Source organism: Adiantum capillus-veneris, chromosome 28 (genome assembly GCF_014529385.1).
Source record: "Adiantum capillus-veneris isolate H3 chromosome 28, ASM1452938v2, whole genome shotgun sequence".
NCBI classification, from domain to species: Eukaryota; Viridiplantae; Streptophyta; class Polypodiopsida; order Polypodiales; family Pteridaceae; genus Adiantum; species Adiantum capillus-veneris.
The window spans coordinates 80665824-80689682 of NC_140958.1; the positions used below are offsets into that span (position 1 = coordinate 80665824).

A 23859-nucleotide genomic window follows, 5' to 3' on the forward strand; every position below is an offset into this window, starting at 1 on the left:
CCTATGTCGATGCCGAAACTATGGGGATGTTGGGAGCCCGCTCCAAAACCTGTATCACCGAAAGGATCTCCACATTTGTGAATCCCTGAGCTCAATAAAACCTTACCATTATCCTCAACAATAGGCTTTGCATATTTCCATCACAATACATAAACCGCATAACATCTTATATCAACCACAGATATCCTTTTATGTAACCGCTGTTGTGCTTTGTCTCATTTAATAGACCCTCAAGAACTTACATCAAATATGCATGTGACAGAGATTGCAGAAAGAGTCTGCAATGAAAACCTGTACACAGAAGAACCGACAAAGGTAGACCACCTTGCTGTCTGAACTGAATATCTCTCAAACTGTGCAAAATTTGCCAAAAACTTCCTTCTGCAAAGTTGTAGACCACACAAAAACGGCTGGGGATTGCAGGAATGGACATGAAATAAGCTGTTTTTACAGGTCAAAATAGATCTGTAAAAATCTGCAGCTTCTACTTCACGACCTACAGGCAGTCTGAGTTACGTATCTCAACATTGGTGAAGATTTTGAGAAAACTTTCTTTTGCAAAGTTGAAGAGGATGAAAAACCGGTCAATAATCGTGGGAATCAGCTTGAATGAAGATGTTTTGGTAGGTCAAAACAGATCTGCAAAAACGTGCTGTAGTTTTTGTTGCTTCTCCTCTGCCTGCCTCCCCGTTGAGCTCCAATGGGAATCAGCTTGAATGAAGATGTTTTGGTAGGTCAAAACAGATCTGCAAAAATGTGCTGTAGTTTTTGTTGCTTCTCCTCTGCCTGCCTCCCCGTTGAGCTCCAATGGTGCTCCCAATCCCTGAGCTCTGATACCAGTTGAAGTGTGTGTGCAAGAGTGTGTGTGTGTGTGTGTGTGTGCGCGCGCGCGCAGCAATGGAGAAGAGAGAAGAAGAGAGGAGACACAGGTTTGGGTGGAATCCAAACACAATAGTGTTAGGGTTATGAGTCCTTATTCTTTTATGTAGAAAGAATGGTCAGTGTTAGTTCCCTGTAGTCTCTGGCGCCCAACACTCAGGCGCGGCACATTGGGCTTTACCACCCCAACAAAATGGACGATGGAAGTATACAGAAGGGATACGAAGGTAGGCTTTGCAAAAGAGGACAAGTTAATAGTTTGAGAGGAAGGTGAGGCAAGGGGAAGGTTGAATTCCTTGAGGATACTAAAGTTTTGGATGTGACAAGCTCTGTAAGAAATTTGTCTTAGAGGTTTCGAGGGCAAGGATGGGAAATCAAGGTGGGTAGGAGAGAGACCTTGGGTAGAGGGTAGGGCAAGCAAAATGGATACGAGTTGGCAAGTAACTCCATAGCAAGGAAGCAAACCAGTCATCAATGTGATCCATTCCAATAACTTAGCATCATCTGAATGTATGGTTAGTTTTTTTGGGAAGGGGAGTCAATCGTGAGGGTGTTCTATAGATGTTAAAGTCTATCCCCACTTTCAAGCTTAATGAGCCAATGAGTATCCTTACAGTAGATCTAGGTAGCATGGTTTCTCTAGTCATGTGGACCCTTGGTGAGCCCACACCAAAGTTGACCAATGAGTATCATGACAAAAACCACCGTCCATGTAGGAAAGGTGATAGAGATTATGGATGGATACTCCAATATAGCATTCTTTGCTAATATATGCGATTATCAAGGCTAATTAGAGGCTACCACTTTAGAGAGAGAGAGAGAGAGAGAGAGAGAGAGAGAGAGAGAGTTGATGCAAAGTAGATACTAGGTTATTATGCATAATTTTTTTACACATCACGAGCTCTTTTGTAGAGCTAAAGAGGATATTTGAGTTGTCACACATGCAAGCACTCTAGGTGGCTAATGCTAACTTATACACATCATCGTTTATTAAAATTTCCACATCACATTACACATAGGATTCTGCATCGAATATGTCACATAGCTCTGTACACATAAGCATACACATGTAAGCGGGGTTTCACATAGATGTGAGGTGAAACAAGGCCTGCACCCCATTAAACCTCCCTTTGTGGGTTTTGTTGCACTCACACAGAATCCTCCCCTCAAAACGCGCTAGGGTGAGGTACACACAATTAACATTTTCTCCCCTTGAACACAAGTAGGTGGTAGATAAACACAAGCCTTTTATACACACACAAGGGTAAGCACACAAGTCTCCCTGACACAATGTGAGACACATAGGCTTCCCTTACACAAATGAGGCATTTTAAGAGGCACACAAATTGACTGCACATATACAAGCCTATTATTGTTGTTGAATCGAAGGATTTTTATCTCCCCCACAAAAAATTGTAGATTGTTTTTGCTTTTGTAATTCTGAACCTATTTATGAATCTAAATGAACATTTATAATTGTCTCAGTCTATGCTACCTGAAGCCTTTCGTTCCAGTCAAGTTGTACGTTTGAATTCTCAACATCTGAATTTTTGAGGTTTGATTATGTTTGTCTAATCTAATCTGAGATCTGGCATCTAACTCTGAATCTTTAACTCTAGAATAGATGTCAAGTGAGTAGCTCATTTCATTTTGGAAATCATGGTGGTGAGCTAAAGCTCTTGATAGTAGGAACCAGTCTCTCACTTAGAATTCAAAGTCTTTGCAATGCCTCCACATCATGTAGTGCAAGGAAGGAGAGCTACTATAGTGCTTGTTGAGGATCAAGACCATATCAATAGAGAAGCTAGGGAATCAGAGCAGGGCTATGATGAGGAGAAACCACGCTTTATGATAACACATTCTTACAATTGTTTAGACACATAGATAGGCTAGTGGAGTTGCATAGACTAGCTGCTGACACTTTGACTTATATTGATGATTGTGGATGTAGACAAATGAGACAAGACATCATGATTTTTTGAGCCACCTACAAGCATTATAGTATATCTTGTGGAAGATCCTCGTGATAGAATTTATAGGGACATGATTGATGTTACATACTCCTTAATGATTGGATTGCCATATTCGCCACAACATGGCCAGGATCCTGTAGTGACAACCACGCATAGTCCACATATATAGTCTAGATAAACAGCCCTAGTAGTGACCACCACGCATAGTCCACACATATAGTCTGAACCTCCCCCCGATATCCATCACATAGACACATCGTGCCACATAGCATATTAAATTCATTGAGATTTACAATGATGGAGATGAAAGAGATAAATTCCATTATTAGGATAGGATGACTACACTTGAGACAACGATAGTAGAGGTACCTATGAGTGTTGTTCTTGACACTACATGCTCTACACATGATGTACACCCAAGTGAGAGTACCTCGGATTGACACCCAGCTAGCACATGGAGGCATGGAGTTCCAAAATATGCACAAAGAGGACTCTAATGAGAGAAGAGAATGAAGATAAGAGAACAAGGAATGCAAGAGAAAAGAAACATATGCACACACACCTCAATCCATCATTCAATCTCTCACAATCTTGTGGAAAATGATGCTAATCTCTCACTAATCACTAACAATCACACACTAATCATGCACATGCAAGAACATGGGAACCATAATTAGAGAGAATCAATGTCTAATCTTTCATTAAACCATCTAATAAAATTTTCATCAATTGACACATTCATATACTTCCATCTCAAAGGCCTTCCTAGAATTATCACATTATGGACAAAAGAGACTTTGTTTTGTCAAGCCTTATATCCATCTCCAACCAACCAGAAGCTAGTCTTCTTAAAGCAAACTTTAGATTAATGGGTCAAGTACACAAAAGAAGAATCACAAGTTAAGTGAGTGCAAGGAATAGAAAGAACATTTACCAAACAAAAATAGGAAATGGCACAAAATTCAAGTACATATAGCAAAGAAGAAATGCATGCATCAAGTTTTATCACCCATTAGTAAAGAAGGCACATTTTCAAAGCCATCTAGGGACAACCATGAGAAAAGGATGCAATTGAAGGCTGATGCAATGACTATGATGCCTTTTAGAGGGATTTATGTTTTAAAGGGTTATGGTGCATCTAGCATGGTTTTTATAGTTTTTTTTAAAGAAGACTTGCCTAAAAAAGTTGAGAAGAAGTTGGTCTTTCAAACCATTCATATTTCTCGATTATGAAGTCAAAATAAAGCCAATAGTGTTAGCTAAAGCAAGCCTAGAAGCCAGTACCATTTTTAATGTCAATAGAGAATGAGACATGGAACATGTTATTTGATCCAAAAAAGCCCAGTTCAATAATCTTAATATATGCCAACTTAATCAGCTAATATATAATGTCTAATGTAGACAACATGACAAACATTTACCTAAGCAAGGCTAAGTGTAAGCAGTAGCTATAACCAATCCAAGCTCATGAATTAATTATAAAAATCCACCAGATTTACATCAGAAGCAGAATCTTCAGTCACAAGAAAAAGGAGGTACAACATCCTCAAGGATCATCAAAAGGAGCAAGGGTCAAATCAGTATCAACAACATTAGAAGATCATTGCCATTCAAGGCAACTATTACAAGATTGGGCAATTATCCATTAAAAAATTTAAATGGAGATCCCCCCCCCCCCCCCCCCCCCCCCCCCCCCCCCCCCCAAAAAAAATATATATATATATATATATATACACAAAAGTATTTCAAAGAAAGGACACCATATTTATATTCTACAAAAGACAAGTGAAACTTTTCAAGTGTAGGCCATTTAGGGCAAAACAAAAAAAAGTGAGAAAAAGAGAACCTGTGAAGAGGAGGATTTTCAACAATATCCATAGCAATAGGAAGAATCCCTCACCTTAAATAAAGAGGTGATACTTAGGAGAGGGTTTGGAGGCCATCAAATCCACTCAATTCAGTTGCTCCTGTGTACAAAAAGTCATGCCCAACACTTGAACAAGAGGCAAGATATTCCAAATCAATATCTAAAATGCCTTGCAAAGATTTGGTAAATCACAATAATAGGTACTAGTGGTTAGGTTATTAAGGAGTCCAATGGGAGGAATCACAAGAGCAAGTCTGATACCTCAGCTAGGAAAGGAAGAGAGCCATTGTTTATAGTACAAGCATAGGGAACCCATACCATGCAAGGCCAAGGATTTCTCAAAAATCCATCCAACCCACCATAGGTGCCCCATGGAATCATCATAACCCATAAAAGTATAGCATGCATGTTGATTGGTATAGGAAAACAAAAAGGATGAGAATCCATTCTCATAAAGGAATCCAAGATATATAGTGTTGGTATACATGCAACATCCAATAGATAATCAGTCAGCAAGCCAAAAGGAGGTATCAAAGCATCAATCGATAGGAAAAGGAGAGAGCTCCACAAGAGGCACAACAATCATACAGAGGGAGGGAAGAAGAAGAAAAAGAAGAGAATTTTAACGTCGTAGGAAACTATCCCAAGAAACCTTAAGGATCTATCCAACGAGCAGAGTTGAACCCAAGTTTCCTCCCAACAATTTATGAGAGTAGGTGAATACCAAGGGTAGAGTCCCATATTAAGTGCAAAATACCAAAAAGGAAGAGCTTAAGGTTTTTATGATAAATCTCAAGGAAGTTCCCATAGGAAGTATAAAGAATACTCATATTGCGTGGAGGGCCAATATAAAAGGCATGCTTCAGAGAGGTTTTTTTTTTAATTGGGGTTTTCCAAAAAACCCAAGGGACAATTCAAAAAGCAAGAGTCTCAAAATATTACTAGGCAAACTCAATAGTAGGGTCGTGTAGAATTGCCCCAGGAAGACATTTTAGGTGTCTTCTAGAGTTTATGAGCCAAAAAATTAACATTAGTGTGTGTGTGTGTGTGCACACGCGCACGTGCACCGTTGGTGGAGAGAGTGGGGAGGGGGAAACAGGGTTACCTTCTCACCCTCCTTAGTGTGCTCTTCTTGTTGCCTACAAGTTCAAACTGAGCTCACAGAGGATTTGGTAAGTTTTCCATTATTAAAGACATCAATATCTGCATTGCAATTTATGTCAATATCAAATATGTAAATATCAACGCAAATAGCGATGCATATAATGACACATGCTTGTGTCAACCAGATTGGTTAATGTTGGCTTGCAAAAAATAGAGCATCTAATATTAAACCAAAATGTTACAGAAATAAAGTCTTCAATAAAATCTACGGAATGTATTCAACATGCTTTAAAAGATGCATCCGGTAGCAAGTGGGTGATTTACCCAACAATCCCCCAAAAGTGATGTCTCTACATTCTTGAATCACTTTTCTATGAAGGCCACCAAATTTGAAATTACACTATGAAAGTAGATCAAAATTTTATTGATGTGTGATTGTAATGTGCAACGAAGGGGTTCTTAACTCTTTATAGAGTCAATGTGCTCAACCCTCTACAAATAAAAATAAACTATTATGCAAAAATTAAAAGGAAACCAATTTGGAAACTCTACTCTTCATTAAAAACGAGATTTGGTGCAACACCGAGCAATAAAGGATCTTGTCGACACCCTGTTTATCTTTGGCCAGATTGGCTCTTTGTTTGTTCTTATAAAAACAGTCTCCTTCAACACAGTTAGTTCCACCACTTATTGAACATTTGATTTGAACTTTAACTTGACCACAATATAATGTATTGATAGCAATAGCATGCTATTTTTGATATTACACTATGAGAGAAGGGCAATTGTATATGTCTTCCAAAGACTGGTTTCTATTAGAATTTACATGTTCCAATTCCCATAGTGAAGCAACTACACCTAGAAATTTGAGATCAACAAGGTCTTGTAGCATAATGACAACATTCTGTATTCTAGAAAATCCTGTACACTCTTGAGAAGGACTACAATAGCATGAAAAGTTATCCCTGCAGTATGATGAATGAAGTCATCGTTAAGTGCAAGTGCAATGGCTGCAAATGCCTCAGATCACACTTACTTAAGCCAATACAATTTAGCTTCTAGAGTTGATGGATGCGATTTTGTTTGATTAATGACTCCACCCATTATCTCTTATAAGATGGAACTTGAGTTTTATCTCCCATGTCTAACAATTTGTAATTTCACTGAAATGCTTTGAGTTGATGATAGCATATGATCGTAGACACTCAAAGCCGTGATGCTCATGATTCAAGTACCTTCGACACTCAAAGGCAAAGAATGGAAAAACTGAATCCACTACTTTTGAGCAAGTGCACTTAGTTGAAATAAATGCCAAACTAAGCTAGCATTCATACCATGCAACCCATTCAATATTTATAGAAGTTTTTACCACTTCCTCTTTCCTTGATGGCAACTGAGATTGAAGTCATCAACTTAGCTTAGATAAGCTTTGTCACAAAAATTGCTCTTATGCTTCCCACATAAAAAGGGAAAGGCGAAACTTGAAGGAGATAGCCAAAAACAAAATATGAATAGCTTTTGGCCCTTTACATCTGCCTCCCAGAGGATTGCACAACCAAAAGCAACCACACTTCAAAGATTAAACCGGTGTTTGAGAAAAAATCAATTTTGCAACCCCCCTCTTGTTCAAGGAAGAAAAGGATAGTATTTTTACACATTTTTAAATCAAAATTTAGGCAAATTAATCCCTTCTCTTGTTGATCCTTACCGTCATTGTTGAAATTTTAATGATTGTAAGCTGAGACACTTTTCCCCGAACATTGGTTTGAACACGAGTTGATGAAGAATATTGACTCGCCACTTTCTACTTTCAACAAAGAAGGAACTACTATGTCAGGGCATGCTATGCATTGAATGAAATACAGACAGACATGTTGGCAGCTATAGAATCTAGATCCTTCACAAAGATTTGTTTAAGGGCATAAATAGATAATGAGAAAGTATAACTTATCATGTGATTAGAACTTATTCACAGCAGCAATAGACAATTTTATTCTCTCTCTCTCTCTCTCTCTCTCTCTCTCTCAGGTTTCTTCAGTGTGTTCCTATGACGTTAAAATTTTTCTTCTCGTGGTGTGAACGCATGTGTGCGTGCGTGTGCGTGCACAAATAAGAAGAGGAAACAGAAATATCCTTTCTATCACCCCAATGTGGTAGATTGGTTATCCCAGTTCCTTCTTAAGTATCAAGTCTTGAGTTCAAGACTAATCGGATAGATCTTTGAGGTCCCTTGGGATTGTTCCTGACATAAAATCTCTCTCTCTCTCTCTCTCTCTCTCTCTCTCTCTCTCTCTCATGCTTTAGATAAATTATGTTTTAATGTGGCATTGAGAGAATTTTACTCTTAAATGCTTCACAAAAGATCCCTTTAATTAAATAAACAGATGGGAAAAAGTATAATTTGATCACGTGATTAGAAGTTCTGTTGCTACTTTTTGACTGCAGAACTTGTTCACGGCAGCAATATACAATTTTACAAGTAATTTACAGGTACAATACAAATTCTCTTTTAAATTCCACAGCATGATACATGCCGTAGCTCTGTTGCACTAGTCTCCCAAAACGACACGACATAACTCATTAGCGCAGATGATGCCTGAAAACCAATTAGCACAGTTTATGCAAGCAAATCATTCCCCTCATTGCCAAAGGGGTTGTAACCTACTGGTTAAGGTGGATGTGTGCATGCATAAAGACCCAGGTTCATCACCCAGCAGCACCTTTAAGAAAAACATTCCTCTCACTGACCATACAATCACATGGTAGATACACACCTTAAAGTTTCTTTTGTCCCCCTTCGTATTTTACATCTTATTGTCGGAAGCCCAAGACGCTGATGAGCCTCAAACCGATGACAGCCTGAGAATCCTGCACAAGCTTAAGAGCCAAGTCAGAAACTTGCAATTTCATAATTTCTGTGATCTTTGAAGCTGCAAATGAATGTCTTTTAGCCAACTTTTCCACACACTTTGAAGTCTGTGCGCGCACACCCACACATACATACATACATATAGATACAGATGTATACATATACACACATATATATATGTACATTCACTTTTTAGCAAGCTAGTTTCTAATGCCATCAAATTTATTTGATGATGGAAGCCTTGCATAGTTGCTATAACTGGCCTACAAGAGAAATTTCTCTCTGAGCCAGTGCATTTATTGGGAGTCCTCTTTGTATCTAAGCATTGAGCCATCCTCTAGCCACAGCATTTATGCAGAGTCCTCTTTGTATCTAAGCCTTGACCTGTCCTATGATTAGTTCATCGATATTTAAAAGTTTGATAAAGCATTCCAAATCACTAAGAACATCACGTTCCCGACATCACTGTTTCAAAGCCTGAAGGTACAGCTTAGTAGAGAAGGATCATTAGGCATGAAATTAAAGAAAGTTACCATAGTAAATGCCATCAACTTCAAGCACATCAATCTGCATGCATCAATATGAAAATTTCATCAGTAATCAGACATTTAACCCTTTCTTTTTTCTGAACTACTCCACTCAAGAGTACCATACATAAAGTCACCTACTGCATTAAACACAGGCAGTCATGGTCAGATTTCATAAATCTTGCTCTGTGCTGGATCCTGTATACTAGACACCGACTTCAAGACAACTGCTTGCAGCAAGATAGGGTCATGACCTATGGAACAAACATGAACAAGATCTTCACATTGACGATATAAAAGTAAAGCTTTACCTTTTCACACAAACATTTATTATAAATGGGAACTTTAGGGGGCCATTAATTTAGTATATTCCCGAGGAAACACACAGATTAGTACTGACGCAGCAACATAGGATGAAAGAAAATATAAATGAAAACCTTGTCTTTTCTTTTAAAAATTTCATGCAAATTGATTAATTTTAAGGAGAAAAATCAAATATTTATTATAAAGGGTAAAAATTGAGCAACTTTAGGGGGGAATTAATTTCGCATATTCCCAAGGAAACACGCAGATTAGTATTGATACAGCAACAATAGGATGAAAGTGTTAAAGTTATAGCATCTCAAGTGATGTGAACCCAATATTTATTTTGGCTTTAGGTATTTATTCTATTTAGTTGTCAAATCTTGGGTAGGGCAATTTGCTAAGGTGAGTATATAAGCACCACCTTGCTCCCCTTGTATTATCATCAATTCATTGCCAAGGTTGGTTGGTTCAGCACTCTCTCTCTCTCTCTCTCTCTCTCTCTCTCTCTCTCTCTCTCTCTCTCTCTCGTATTCTCCCATTGCTCTACGCTTCCGCATCATTGACTTTGACATGGTATTAGGGCTTTGTGCTTGGTGATTGTGGAAAGGACACTGTGGAGGAGGAGACTGTCAATTTTAATCACATTCTGACCGGCAGCCTTTTTGGCTTTGTCGTCAACTTTTGAAATGCTTTCAAAAACGGCATCTGCAAGCTTGCGTTTTCTGAAGCAAGGGACTTGGAAGAGGTGTGCTCCAACTGCGTTTTGAAACGCAGGAGCACTTTCCACACTTCAGAGCCCCGACAGTATGAGCCCGCAGGTGCAGCATTTTGAGAGGCAATGCTAAGTGGCACTTCATGGGTCCAAATCATTTGTAGGGAGCTTCTTTTGCCCCTCTCTGCCTCTCACAAGCCTCTCCTTGGCTGAAGCTAGTTGCGGCAACCACCAACTCATTAGAAATCTGGCATCATGGCCATTGTGGCCGCCACCACATGTGCCAAGACGATCTCCTCTGTCAAATCTTTATGTCACAAACTGCTGACGTGTCAAGCCACTAAAGACCTGAGCCGACTTGCAAATCCCGGCCGAGAGGCCTAAACCCTAAAAGCAATAGAAGAAGCAGAAGTTCCCACCAACTTTCAGTTCCTTGCCGAGTGGGCCAAGCATTTAAAAAGAGGTCCCAAATTACTAAAGAAGTACCAACTTATGGGGCCCCGTGCAATGGGGGCCCAAGCGCCTAGGGGCATAAAACAATAAAATAAAGCAGGACCCCCACTCACACTCAAATCTCTGGCATAGATAACTAATGATGTGGCACTGATGTACGGACGACCCGATTTTTGCCCGACATGCCGATGTGGCAGACTGTATAGCCAGTTCTACGTTTTGCGATGCTGATTGTTGATGTGGCAGGTGTACGGATTTCCGCGTTTGATACTGCTGCCAGTTTTTGGACCAGATGCTTTTAGAGTTTGTAGCTTTTCATGTACACTCCTTTTCAGGCCAAGGGCCTTTAAATATGTGGCAAGGGCTCATTATCTGGCACTCTTCCAGGTGAAGGTGCAGATAGGTGACGCCGTCAATGTACTGAGTTAAAGAAATACCCCGAAAGAGGCGCCAGGGTTTGGGGCCAATGCTCTCTTGGGGGTAGAACTCCGCCACTCCCCATCTCATGTGTCGTGCATCTCTTTCAATTCAGTTGCTTGAAGTGCTTAAAAATTAGTTTAGTCTTTTCTTTTCTAACAGCACGTGGTGCCCTCCCGTTACACTTTATCACCGTTATCTTTGTCCAGCTTGCCTTTGCCTTTGTCCTCTTGTGAGTTCTTGCTTTTGCCTTTGGCTTCGCATTCCCGAGCCAAACAAAGCGTCTCTCACATTTATAGCAGCCACTCTTGGACCTCGTGGGTTCCAAGGCAGCTAACTAAGCACTCGTACTACCGTCCTTGTCACGCTTGCCTTAGCCTCTGTCCTCTAGCGAACTCGTGCATTTGCTTTTGGCTTCACAATCCCGAGCCAAACAAATTGGCGGCTTCCTTGAGAACTTTGCCCGTGCATAGGCCGATAACTGGGTGCTTGTCGATGCACTTTCCATAGCCACGTGTTGGTTTTAATTCATCTTCGTTGATATCGAAGCTATGCGTGAGCGATCATTGAAGGGCTCATCAAACTGCCCCAAGGCCCATGACCTCTGCAGCATATCAAAATGCAATCACTTAGGTTGTGCTTGCCGAGACTGCCCCTCAATATGCACTTCCCGAATGCCATCTCTAAAAACACAGCGTTTCAAAACGTTGCTGTCAAGGCTACAAAACAGACCACCTCTCAAAACGGTACGCGAGAGCTTGGCCATTAAGCCTCAACAAAGTATATAATTCTTAGCATGCTGGAGAGTGATAACTCTATGTAAAGAAAATGCAGCATATATCATGTAGAGGCTCTAAAATATCTACATGACATAAGGGGAAAGCAACTAGGTTGCGCCCAAAAATGCAGACAGTGAAGGTAAGAGCCAGCGTTCAGAACAGGTGAAGGTGTTGTTTTACAGTATCAAGGCAACAAATTACTACGATCTCAATCATATAAGACGCCATAGTGAAGTTCAAAAACTGAGCCAGTAATCATGCCCTTTTCTCGGCACAAACCATAAGAGGTAACAAAGCAAGGATTCACCACAATATAGTAGTCTACGAGCCAATGCCCTCACAAAGCCAACATAGTGCAAACCATTCAAGAGGAGGACTGCCTACCTCAGCCAAATCATCCCAGATGAGCACTACCTTATGTAGACCATATTAGATCAAATGCTCAAGCAATGCCAGAGTAAGAAACAACAGAAAAGAGAAGTTTATGCCAAAATTCATTAGAAAACACAGCATCAAAAACTTTTAAGATCAATAGAGCATATCACAGCCAGTAAGGTAAGAAGGTCATTACCCCAGCAAGTGACAGACCACATAAAGCATTCCTACTTCATTAAGAACTGTAGCCAAAAAGATCAGACAGATCAGTAACCAATTAGAGATAGAAGCAGACAGTAATTTAAGGCCCCGCTTTCAGTTTTTTTATAAAAATCAGAGTTCTTAGGACTATAACCAGCAGCACCAGCAACCGTTTTAAAGCATCACCTCAGAAGCCCAGTCAATGATAGACCACATAAAGCATTCCTACGTCATTAAGAACTGTAGCCAAAAAGATCAGACGGATCAGTAACCAATTAGGGATTAGAGCCAGACAGTAATTTAAGCCCCAGCTTTCAGTATATTATAGAAATTAAAGTGCTTAGGACTATAACCAGCAGCACCAGCAAGTGTTTCAAAGCATCACCCCAAAAGCCCAGTCAAAGGCTACTCAAAAAAATTTAGAGATAAGAACCAGTTTGTGACGTCAAGGTAAAGCGACCTAGCAAGTGTAGAAAGCTTGAAAAGCCCAGCAAGTGATTTAGAGCTCCCATACCTAGTAAAATATCAAGCACTAAGAGCAAATGAGCAGATCAATTAGAAAATGCAGTACAACAGCCAACTTCATGAGACAGTGGAACTAGAAGAGGGCTCAAATGAGTATTGTGATAAGCACACAAAGGACAATACAAGCCAGTTGGCAGCATAGTTAGGGGGAGTCAAGGCCATGTCTTGCAGAGGGTAGAGACAGAGAAGCAATGGGTGGCTGAACAACAAGAGAGCATCTGTATGCAAGGATGCCAAGCATCCTGTTAGAGGTGATTAAAACATTCATGAGATCGAATCCCTGAGATGTATCATGCAGCCATACCTTCAGTGGCCAGGTGCGAACTAGTCAGCAGCCTAGGTGGAGAGCCTTCAATAGTATGTCAGCACAAGGGGAAGAATAGTGACCTACATGAGGCGAGACAAAAGGCTAGAAGGGGGAGAGTCAGAACGTGGCTTTGGGGAGAGGAAGGTAGTTAAGAATATGGGTGAAGAGAGGGAAGAATCAATGCTACTCAAATTGCCACGCAACCTCCCGTCCTTGAGGTAGGGGAGGATCCCACTACATTGATGCAAGATTGAAGAGAGTCAAAAGATGTCAAAGGCGTTAGTCCCACTCAAGATAGAGTGAAGGAACGGGTAGAGGTATCCACCCACCCTTATGTTCGAGGAGTATTGCAAATGATAAGTAGTAGAGAAATAGCTTCCAATTATCCACCTATTGATTAGTAGGGGAGCAACTCACCGAGAAGTAGCAATTTTGAAGGGACAATGAAAGCATTTCAACCTTCCAAGTACCCAAACTTTTAAGGTAGCCGGGCCTTCATAGGAAAGTTTCATTCAGGGGATTATCCCACAGAGAGAAGCAAGTGTTCATTGAGTTCAGCTCACCAAAGTTAGTACAGCCACCAATGTAAAGCAATCTCTGTGAAGTAGATATCAAGCACTTAGGGTAAGGTTTATGAGCACATGTTGGTGCCAAGGTATGCCCTTAATAGGTACTTAGCAGGGAGTAGAGCCCTAAGATGAGGGTACTTCCTTATGATCTTGGGAAGTTGTTAGGACAAACGATAGTCTTGAGCTGTGGGCACTATGAGTAGCCCATATGTGTGTGTGTGTGTGTGTCGCTCTCCATCTACCTCCTAGAAACCATAACCTGCTGCTCAAGACAAAGGCCATAGATGAAAAATGTCCATCATTAATCCCCGAAAAAATGAAAGCAATCTGAGCAATAACAATTTGTTTAGCTTGGCCACCCAACCAAGAGCAAATAAGTGAGAGGTGAAAATCCACTAGTTTTTCAAGGAAGAGTAGGTCACGATGGTTGAGAATAAACCAACTGGCATGATCAAACCACATGATGCTGGATTCGTAGGAGGCTTTATGGTCAAGGAACTTGCAGGCACATTTAACATAGGTGCCGAAAAACATTCCAAATGGATTCAGTGTAGAAATCCGGGTTACTTTTAGCAAATTCCATGTTCCCTTTAGTACGGATGTATAGGCCACTATTGGAAGGGCATTTAGAATAGTCAATCATATTGAGATTGAAGGGTGCTTTGATGAGCTCTCCTTTGTCAAGAAATTGTCCACCTTTTAAGATCTTGAGTCTACAGTCTTCGACAGTTGAGACAGGGAGGTTGGCAAGGTATATCCAGGTTTCACTCAAAATGGGTGCTAAAAAGGCTTTGTTGGGAAGAACCCAAAGCTGATGGTCAACACCAAAGGACTCGATTTCAATCTGTCTAACCGGTAAAAAAGGAAAAACTTGAGAGATTTTTGACACCATTTCCAAGAGGTTAGAGTCATTGAGAGAACAAAGATTATTCTGGAATTCTTTGACTGCTTCAAGAGTAGCACTATCCTTACAGAAAAAACCACTGGTTTGAGGGATAGTCAGGGTAGCTGGTGTACAGACAAAGGATAGATTGAGGCTGCACAGCTTCCTTAAAAAGTTAGACAAATCTGCTCCAAAAGAGGAGAAAAGGGAAAGCTCCTGCTGGTATTGTAGAGAGAGAATGACAAGTTGTACAATGTACTGAGTAATTAAATTTACTCCTTCCTGGGAGTCCTTGTCTAAGGTAGCCAAAATTTTAACCCAATCATTAAAAGACAGCATGTGTAAGATAGACATTTTCTTGTCTGAAGCAAGAGCTGAGTCATAAATTAGTTGAGAGGTATCCAAGCTGTTAATACATCTGAGAACAAGAGAAGTGGCTATAGAGAGGGGCTCAGAGGTCAATTCCAATCCTTGTGAGAGAGCAAGAGTCTTCAGTATACCAAGAAAGGTAAGTGAGGAAATATTTATTTAGAGTAGTAGGTAATACAATCCTTGGCCTTTCTAGCAAGGAAGGGTCTGGAAGCTTTTTCTGGTTTATGGTTATTAAGGTACAGCTTAATCTGTTCGAGAATCTTTGTATGATTCTCAAAGCTGTGTTTTACACTCATGCGAGCTGTCATTCTAAAAGGTTTGTGGTCCTAAAAGTAGATATAACAATATGAATAAAATTAGTTACAGTAAGTTGGGCCTGCAAACCTAAAACCGGCAAAGTCCAAGACTATAATAGCCGTGAGCAAGAAACCAGAAAAATAGCCTAGGAAGGACCACCTAACACCAGTCAACCAACGAAGGGATTATAGACTGTGGGTCAAACCTAGAGCTAAATTTCAAGCAAGGTATCCAAAGTCAGCATCCCGGTTTTCCCAAAAAGAAAAAACCTTATGTATAGGATATGTGTGTAGTTGTTTTACATAAATAATGACAATTGAACTTTTTACATTCAAAAGATAGCTGGCTTTAGAAGAAATGAAAAGATAAGTACAAAAGTAACTTAGTCTTAGAATTAATTTTGTACAATGCTTGTACAAATGAAGCCTCATTCCAGTATACAAAGTGACAGAAGAACTTTCCAAGTAGTAGGTGAATGTGTAATCCAGTGTAGGACAGCTAACCAAAGCCAAATAAGACCTTCCAAGACAAGATAGAGTCCTTACCTGCATCCATCCAAACAAGACAACAGATATGTTAGCCTTGGATGTGTATACAGGTATCAATGGATTACACCAGTTGTTATCCATGTCGATCTTAAAAACTTTTATTCAACTTTGTACAAGCTTAGTCCATAGTAATGTTTTTAATCAAAGGAACCCAAAATTTTCCACTTATAGACGAATTTTACATCATTTTGATTAGAAGGCCATTACCCCTTCTAATCAAAGTGGCAAAATACCCCCCCATATTAAGTCACAGTTCATTTTTTTAGTATTATAAAAAAAAATCTTTAAGTAGTCACAAACCAACCGTAAGCTAGTCCAATGTTTGTCATACGGTTGGGCAAAGTTTTTAGGCCCATTATGCTTACCATTTTTGTAAGTTAACCTACCTTGATCATCCTTTCGGCCAACCCAGGTAGCAGGAAGCCCTAGCAAAATCTAAAAAATTCAATGCTACAATATGCAATATCATAAGAGAATATAAACAGGAGATCATTTGTAGAAATTTCCTCATGACGGTTTCCGCCATTTAACTAATATCCAAGCGAAGAGGCGTTACCATCAAACACCCATAAGTGACAGGTTAAGACCCAATTTACACCAAAATTTACAAGATCATAGCACCTATGTAGCCGTCGAGAAGGTAGTGTAACAACTAGATTTTAGGGAACCATCGTCGAAGTAATCACGGCGACAACCAAAACCATAGTGATGTAAGTGGTAAACCATCTCTTAAAACAATCCTTCCCATGCATTAGTCAGTAGTTAACAGCAAAAAAACCCAAGTAAAAATGGGCCAAGAAACCGCTAGTAAGCCAGTAGACAGAGCGTAAATTATATCCCCTTAATATAAAGCCATGTTCCGTCAGTGACAGTAAGCATCCCGGCCAAAAAATATACTCATTACTGGTGTGCGGAGAGAAAAGCAACACACCCCCCTTTATATCATGAGTTTTTACCCCGACACAAAGTAATAGTCAAGTAACAAGGCACAAAACCGCCTGCCATCCTACAAGAGAGATTAGTATGCAAGAAAAACAATATATATCCCATTTTGTACCGGTTTCTAGGGCAAAAAAAACAACCCTAGCCAACCACGTGCTCCGACCACCGACCCATAAGGTGGAGTTTAAAAAAAAAAACAGTTATTAGCATAAACAGTATTTTTGTGAACCATCAGTAATCACACGATGCAGAACAGCCCCATGTCTAGGATTACAATGTTGCAGGAAGAAACAACCATAACTTCCTACTAATTTTGTAAAACAAATCATCATCCTTTCAGAGTGACAAACCCTCGCGGTAAAAACACATAGCCATGCAATAAGTAAATCAAGAAATAACAGTGGCCGATCTGAGTTACTTGAGTTGAGAGCTCCATGCTTTGATTCAGATACGCAGTCACTAACTTTAAGCAAACAAACAGAGTACAACCAAAGCTAAGTGAGGGGCAGAGATGCGCCCTCACCTTTAAATAGAGAAGGGAGGGAGGTCGCCATAACTGCAAATCGTGCAGTTATCCAAGCGTTTGGGAGATTTCCAACAGAGAAGATGAAGCCGCCTAAGCGGTGCAATGAGGAGGCAACTAGGAGTATTCAATGCAGGGTTTCACCCGAGGTTAAGACGCTCAAGTATTGAGAAGGGCTATAACCCATGGTAGTGCGTGTGTGTGTGTGTGTGTGTGTGTGTGTGTGTGTGTGTGTGTGTGTGTGTGTGTGTGTGTGTGTGTGTGTGTGTGTGTGTGTGTGTGTGTGTGTGTGTGTGTGTGTGTGGCGCTCTCCATCTACCTCCTAGAAACCATAACCTGCTGCTCAAGACAAAGGCCATAGATAATGACAAAGCATTTGTCAAGCAGCAATGGCACAAATTCACATGCAAGGACTTGGTCTATTCATAAATGGAGTTACCACTATGGCTAATATCCCACCATATCAAAGTAAAGAAGCCACCAAGGTACACAGAGCCAAATTTACACACTGCAGTAGTTATGGCAATGGGGCTTTCTGAGCAAAGAGTGGTCCCCTGCGACTTGGCGAACTAGATCCTGGAAAATTTGGTCGAGGCCAACCTCAAGAGCAGCAAGAGAAACAAGACTTACATGAACGCAGGGAGGGTGCTTACCAGAATAGCATACCAAGCCCTAGGAATGATCGACCCGCTACCGCCGATCGAATTCCCAAATTGATCTTTTACACAAGTCAAAGCATGCGGTCTGGGCAGTAGGTGGGCTATCATCGGCACCTAGTACAAAGCAAACAATTGAGTGCTAAAGGGTGTGTGTGTGTGTGAGGCGGGAATAGTTCTGTGAGCAAAAAAACTACGGTTTTTTGCAGCAAACCAGAGCGCGGTACAAAGCGCATGGATGCCCACATGCAAGGGACAGGTAAAGGCGCCAAAAACGGAAGCAAAACTCTGCACGAGAAGAGACCTGTCAAGCAAAGAGCTCATTTGACGCACAGGCAAGGCTCGGTGGCAACGCGGGGGTAGCAAGGCGACGAAACAATTAGGATTTCACTCTCGCATTAGGGTTTCGAGTAAAAAAGTAGGATTCGTGTTCGCATAACATCTCTCTCTCTCTCTCTCTCTCTCTCTCTCTCTCTCTCTCTCTCTCTCTCAACCCGCACTTGGCCCCTGAGTATGCTCTCCGCGGTGCTCCGAGTGAGAAGCGTGCAACCTGCACGTGCTAAAATAGCGTGCAACTTGCACCTACCTACGTGTCCTGAAGAGCGCAACCTGCACTTGGGGAGGGGGGGGCGGGGGGCGCAATCTGCACCTGCGTGACCAACAACTCGGGACCGGCAGGAGTTAGACGGGAAGTGATCGCGTCAGGCCTACAACATTCTCAGCATACCCAGTGGGTCGGTGAAGGACAGCGGCAGCAACTGCAGCACACAGTTGTGAGAGGGTACACAAGTTTCAACGGGGCAGCTTGGCATTGCTCTTTGGTGCCAGCAGGTCACCTAAGGCAACAAAAACAACAGCAGGGTAGACGCCTTACACGATGTAACTATGTCAGACTTTGTAAATAATTTATTTATTTACGAGAAAAGAATTATCTAATTAGTTGTGTGCACATTAGAATAGATCTAGCAGTTTCTGGGGCCTCAGGTGCGCCCAAGTTTGGGCCAGAGCACCTCAAGGAGACCCTAGCAAAAAAATACCCCGAAGCCCTAGTGATTGGGAAATCGGGTCATCAATGAAGGGGTAGATAGTAGCCTCAGATTTCATGCTCAGAAAATTACGCGCACTAGTACAAGCACAGGAATGAGATGGGGTCCTTAGAATAATCACCCTAAGGCCTGAATCATTTTACGGCCTTAGGATAAGTCAATTAATGTATTTTTAAATTGTCTATGCCGGACCAAATGACCGGACAAGTGCGAACAGGTAATGCCAGAGCAGTGTCGGTACGGCATTGAGTTGGGGAGCAGGTAACAATTTCATTAGTAGCATCTTTGTGTGCAATTGTGAGTTAATTTGCACATTTCATTAATAGCCTAGGGATTTTTAAAAGTGAAAGTTGAAGGGTTTTTCAAGTTATTAAGTGTGCCAAGTGGCACACTTACCAATGCAAACTAACTCTCTCTCACCCTCTCTCTCTCTTCCTAGCGTCCCCTCTCCCTGATGGCTATTTAGGAGCCCCCCCTCCCCCATTTTCAGTGTTGGCAGTGCTCCTACCCCCCCCCCTATTATGAGTATGCTCTACGCATTGAAGCCCTTCATGGAAGCTTGAGAGCAGCCCCTTGCGACATATGTGGTGGCCTCGTGCTCCGATTGTCTAGAACAAGGGTTCTCATAGCCATAGCCAGCTTTTGGTGAAGTTTTATCGCGAGAAGTTGCAGTAGGCACTCTCTTCGTAGAGTGTGGTGGCTGTTAGTTCTGTGTTTTCAGCCCTTAATCACCTCCTTTAGGGTGAATTTCAGCAAAATATATATAGAATCTAGTTCTTCTTTACCTACATTACGTGTACACAGTTTCGTGCAATTCCATCGCGGAAAAGGTCTCTATTTCGGCTTTGGAAGGTGCTCAGGTAACATTTTCAGGTTATGTGCAGAAAATTACAGCAAGCATGTGTGCCTGCATTTTGCGTGTTTCTCCCTTGTTTTTGTTGCGGGAATAATTATGCATAACTGGCCTCAGTTAGCGGAAGTTAGACTCTCATTTTTGAGAGCTCCATTGAGTTTTGTGGAAGATAGACTCGTTTTCGAGAGCTTCCCAAAATCTCATAGCAAAGGGAAAATCCTCTCAGTATTCACAGAGTAGCTTTCGCACTCTCAGTCAGAAGCAGAAAAGAAAGAATAGAGGACGGGCTATTGCCCCGTTCTTGTGCTTGTAAAGATTCTCCCTTAGTAATAAAGATAATCTCTTTATGGGGGGGGACCAACCCATCTTCTGGTCCCGAATGAAGTGTCAAGTTTTCTCTCTCTCTCTCTCTCTCTCTCTCTCTCTCTCTCTCTCTCTCTCTCTCTCTCTCTAATTCTCTTGAGTATTTGAAGTACAATTAAAAGTCAGTTTACGCTTCCGTATTTTTGTGACACACGAGGTATCTGAGAATGGACCAATCATCCGACCACGGAGATGACAATATCTATGAAACCTTCTACGCGAGTACTTGAGAGCAAAGAAACTTTCTAGAGTCCAAGATGACTTAATGTTTGAGAAGGTACAAGTGATGATTAAGGCGGAGCTGAGCATTTTGAGGGGTGACATTGAAAAAGAGATGTATGCAAATGCGGAGACTTTAAAAAAAGCTATGTATGCAGATATGAGAAAATAATTGGACAAAGCAATGCTTAGTAAGTGTGACAAGATCTACACATCATTGAAGGCTGAGATGCAGATGATTGTGAGGGCAGAAGTGAATGTAATGGAATGTATGATGCAAAAAAGATTAGAGGATGCGCTTACTGCGTTTGAATCCTGGAAATCAAAAATGGAAGAACGCATGAATGAAAAGGATGCATTGATCGAAGCACCCAAGGGAAACCTCGCAGCTTGCAAAAATACCCCTGCAAAGGAGGGAGAAAACCAACCCTCAATGATAAAAAGCCTAGAAAGCATTAAGGAGCAGGTGAAAACTCTACGGGAAGAGGAAGAGCTGAAGGCACGAACAACCTCTTCATGGGCGGAGCACCTATTCAAAACACAAGAGGAAGGTTGATAAAGCTGGAAAATGGATCGAAGACGCAAAGAAAGGAAAAGATAAGATACCTGAAGCCACACCGACATCCACTATCATCAATATGACAATTGAGGAGGAGCAAAAGAGAAAGACTAGAGCCCTTCATGTGCGTGTTACAGGTCTCAAAGAAACTGGAAAAGTTGAAGAAGAAGTGCAAGAGCTCTTGAAGCGCATGGGTATTTTTGAACCCACACACACACGTGCTTGGAGAGTTGGCAAGAAGGGAAGTGGTGAGAAAGGAAGGCCCAAGGAAAGAGCACTCATTATAGGTTTCCCTATGCTGGAAGCTAGGAAGGAATCATGAAGAAGAGACCAACACTCAAGCAAACTGGGATATTTTTGGGTGATGACCTCACTCTAACACAGGTAGCACACATGCAAGAGCTGATGCCAGATACCAAGGCGGCGCAGAAAAGGGAAAATTGCTTTCTACATGGGAGGGAGAGTAGTGGTGTTGGAAAAACGAACGGTAGCCTTAAAATGGCAACATGGAATTGGAATGGATCAATGAAGCTAGATGTAGGAGCAATTGAGGAATGCTTTAAGGAAAGAGACATTATTTTTTACTCGGAAACGCATCAGACTCTTGGCGGCACATTACTTAGAGTGACGGGATACCATTGGGAGACTACTTGTACCCAGGATGTGAGATCTACACATAGAGGGCGGGGGTCAGGAGGTGTGGCAATCCTGATCAGGGAGGAGCTTCAACCCCTCATTTGTATTGTTCGGAGAGATGAGCAGGCCAGATATATATGGGTCAGAGTGAGCACGGAGACATGGAGGCCACTTTGCATTGCAACATGCTATTTTGCCCCCAACACATCTCATTATGCATCGCCCAGGGGACAATCATCTACATGATATTGGATGAGGACATAGATGGAGATGTCATTTTTTGGGAGACTTTAATGCCAAGATGGGCCAGTCTCGGACAACTTTCTACGATACCTCAGAGGAAATGTTGAGAGAATTGGATGTCAGTGATATGGGGCCAGGTGTTCGCAGGATGAAGAGCACATTGGATATGGAGAATATCTGACAGATTTGGGGATTGCACACGGACTGGCCGTCTTGAATGTTCAATGGCCTCCAGAGATTTCCAGCGTCCAGTGGGTTTACACTTATATATTGACAGAGACACTACACGATGCAACAGCAATGGCAAATCCACACACTGAGCCCGGGCAACGAGACGACGTCCTAGGAGCATACCCTAGAATAGCTGTTATGATGATGAGTGCAGAGAGACCAAAGCCCACGACTTCAGAAGGAGGTACTTTTAGGACTCATTGCTCACAGGCAGTCACAAATGGCTTCTCGGCATTTGGTACGACGGAAGAAGAGGGCGTTTCTAGCTCGGCTAGAGCAGGATTTATATCAGTTGTTTTTGAGATAGGATTCAGGCGAGGCATGGCGACTCTTCCATGAGCACTCTCCCCCACCAATCATCACTTCTATGGAGGTATGGGATCACTATGCGTCATCCCTCTACATAGTCTTGAGGCAACCACCTCTTCTAGATCCGTCAGAGCCATGCCCACACACATCTGCTTTCTTTACTGCCGAGATGGTAAAGAAAGCCATTGATAAGATGAAGACGAGGAGAGCATATGATCACAATGGCCTGGTAGTAAAGCATTTTATACATGCCAAAGAACTGCTTGCAGAGCTTCTAGCAGTGATGTTCAACCGTGCCATGTGCAAGGGCCTACCTGATTACTTGGAGTTTGTCCACTATCGTACCTATCTTCAAGTCACGGGACCCTATGGAGCTTGGGAGCTAACGCACTATCATGATTGGACACACATTGGCACAGTTGTTGGCATCCATCCTTGAGCAACAGTTGAGTATATGGGCAGAGGTGTACAGGCAATAGGACAGTCGAGTTTCAGGAGAGGTTTCTCTACTCTTGATCATATTATGACACTCAGAGCCATTATTGAGAAGGGGAGATCGCGTGGGAGACGGCTCTATTGTTGCTTTGTGATTTCCGCAAAGCCTTCAATACAGTGCCCAAAGCTAGATTGATGCACAAACTACAGGAGATGGGGGTACCCAAAGAGTTGATTTGGGGGATCATGGCTCTATACAAGTCAGTAGTGGGGCATGTACACACTCCAAAGGGGATTTCTGATTTAGTTCACTCTACTATTGGGGTGAAACAGGGCTGCCCGCTATCCCCTACACTATTTGGCATGTATGTAGATGAGGTTGCTGACTACATTGAGAGGGATGGTGATAGAGGAGTACAGTTGGCAAGGACATGGATCCCACTATTGTTATATGCTGATGATATTGTGTTGATTTCTAACTCCCAAGAGGGGATGCATCATCATTTAGATGCTTTGTACACATTTGCCCACGATAGTGGATTGTCTGTTAACCTGGGGAAAACCAGGGTTATGGTGTTTAACAACGCACCACAGTGGGTCAGGAGGTCAGCACCACTTTTACATATGGCCAGGAGACGGTGGAGTATACAGATGCATACACCTATCTTGGGATAGTCTTCAATGGACCGGTGTTTTCATTGAGGAGAGCTGTAGAGGCTAGATTGACGAGGGCTTATGCAGCCTCGGGAGGATTGGAGAAGATGTGTTTGCAGGTCCGGAACCTCGAACAAAGCTATGTCTTTTTGACACTCTAGTGGCTTCAGCTATGCTTTATGGGGTTCAGATTTAGGGACCCTCAGTAGACCACCATGGCAGATCTG

At 41.7% G+C, this 23859-nt stretch overlaps 1 protein-coding gene across 3 annotated transcripts in view; it reads right to left on the reverse strand.

The window, feature by feature from the left end:
• Nucleotides 1-7283: 7283 nt before the first annotated feature.
• Nucleotides 7284-23859, reverse strand: part of SRX (sulfiredoxin) — a 143600-nt gene continuing 127024 nt past the window's right edge. The window contains exons 3-5 of one of the 3 annotated variants that reach the window (XM_086504326.1): nt 9226-9259; nt 8598-8691; nt 7284-7627 (exon numbers count right to left, since the gene is read on the reverse strand). In XM_086504326.1, coding sequence (XP_086360452.1) covers nt 7534-7627; nt 8598-8691; nt 9226-9259 — 222 coding nt within the window. In that variant the 3' untranslated portion in view covers nt 7284-7533. Of the gene's footprint in view, nt 7628-8172; nt 8692-9225; nt 9260-23859 lie in introns of those variants that run through there. The other 2 variants (XM_086504328.1, XM_086504327.1) reach the window with 2 other exon arrangements.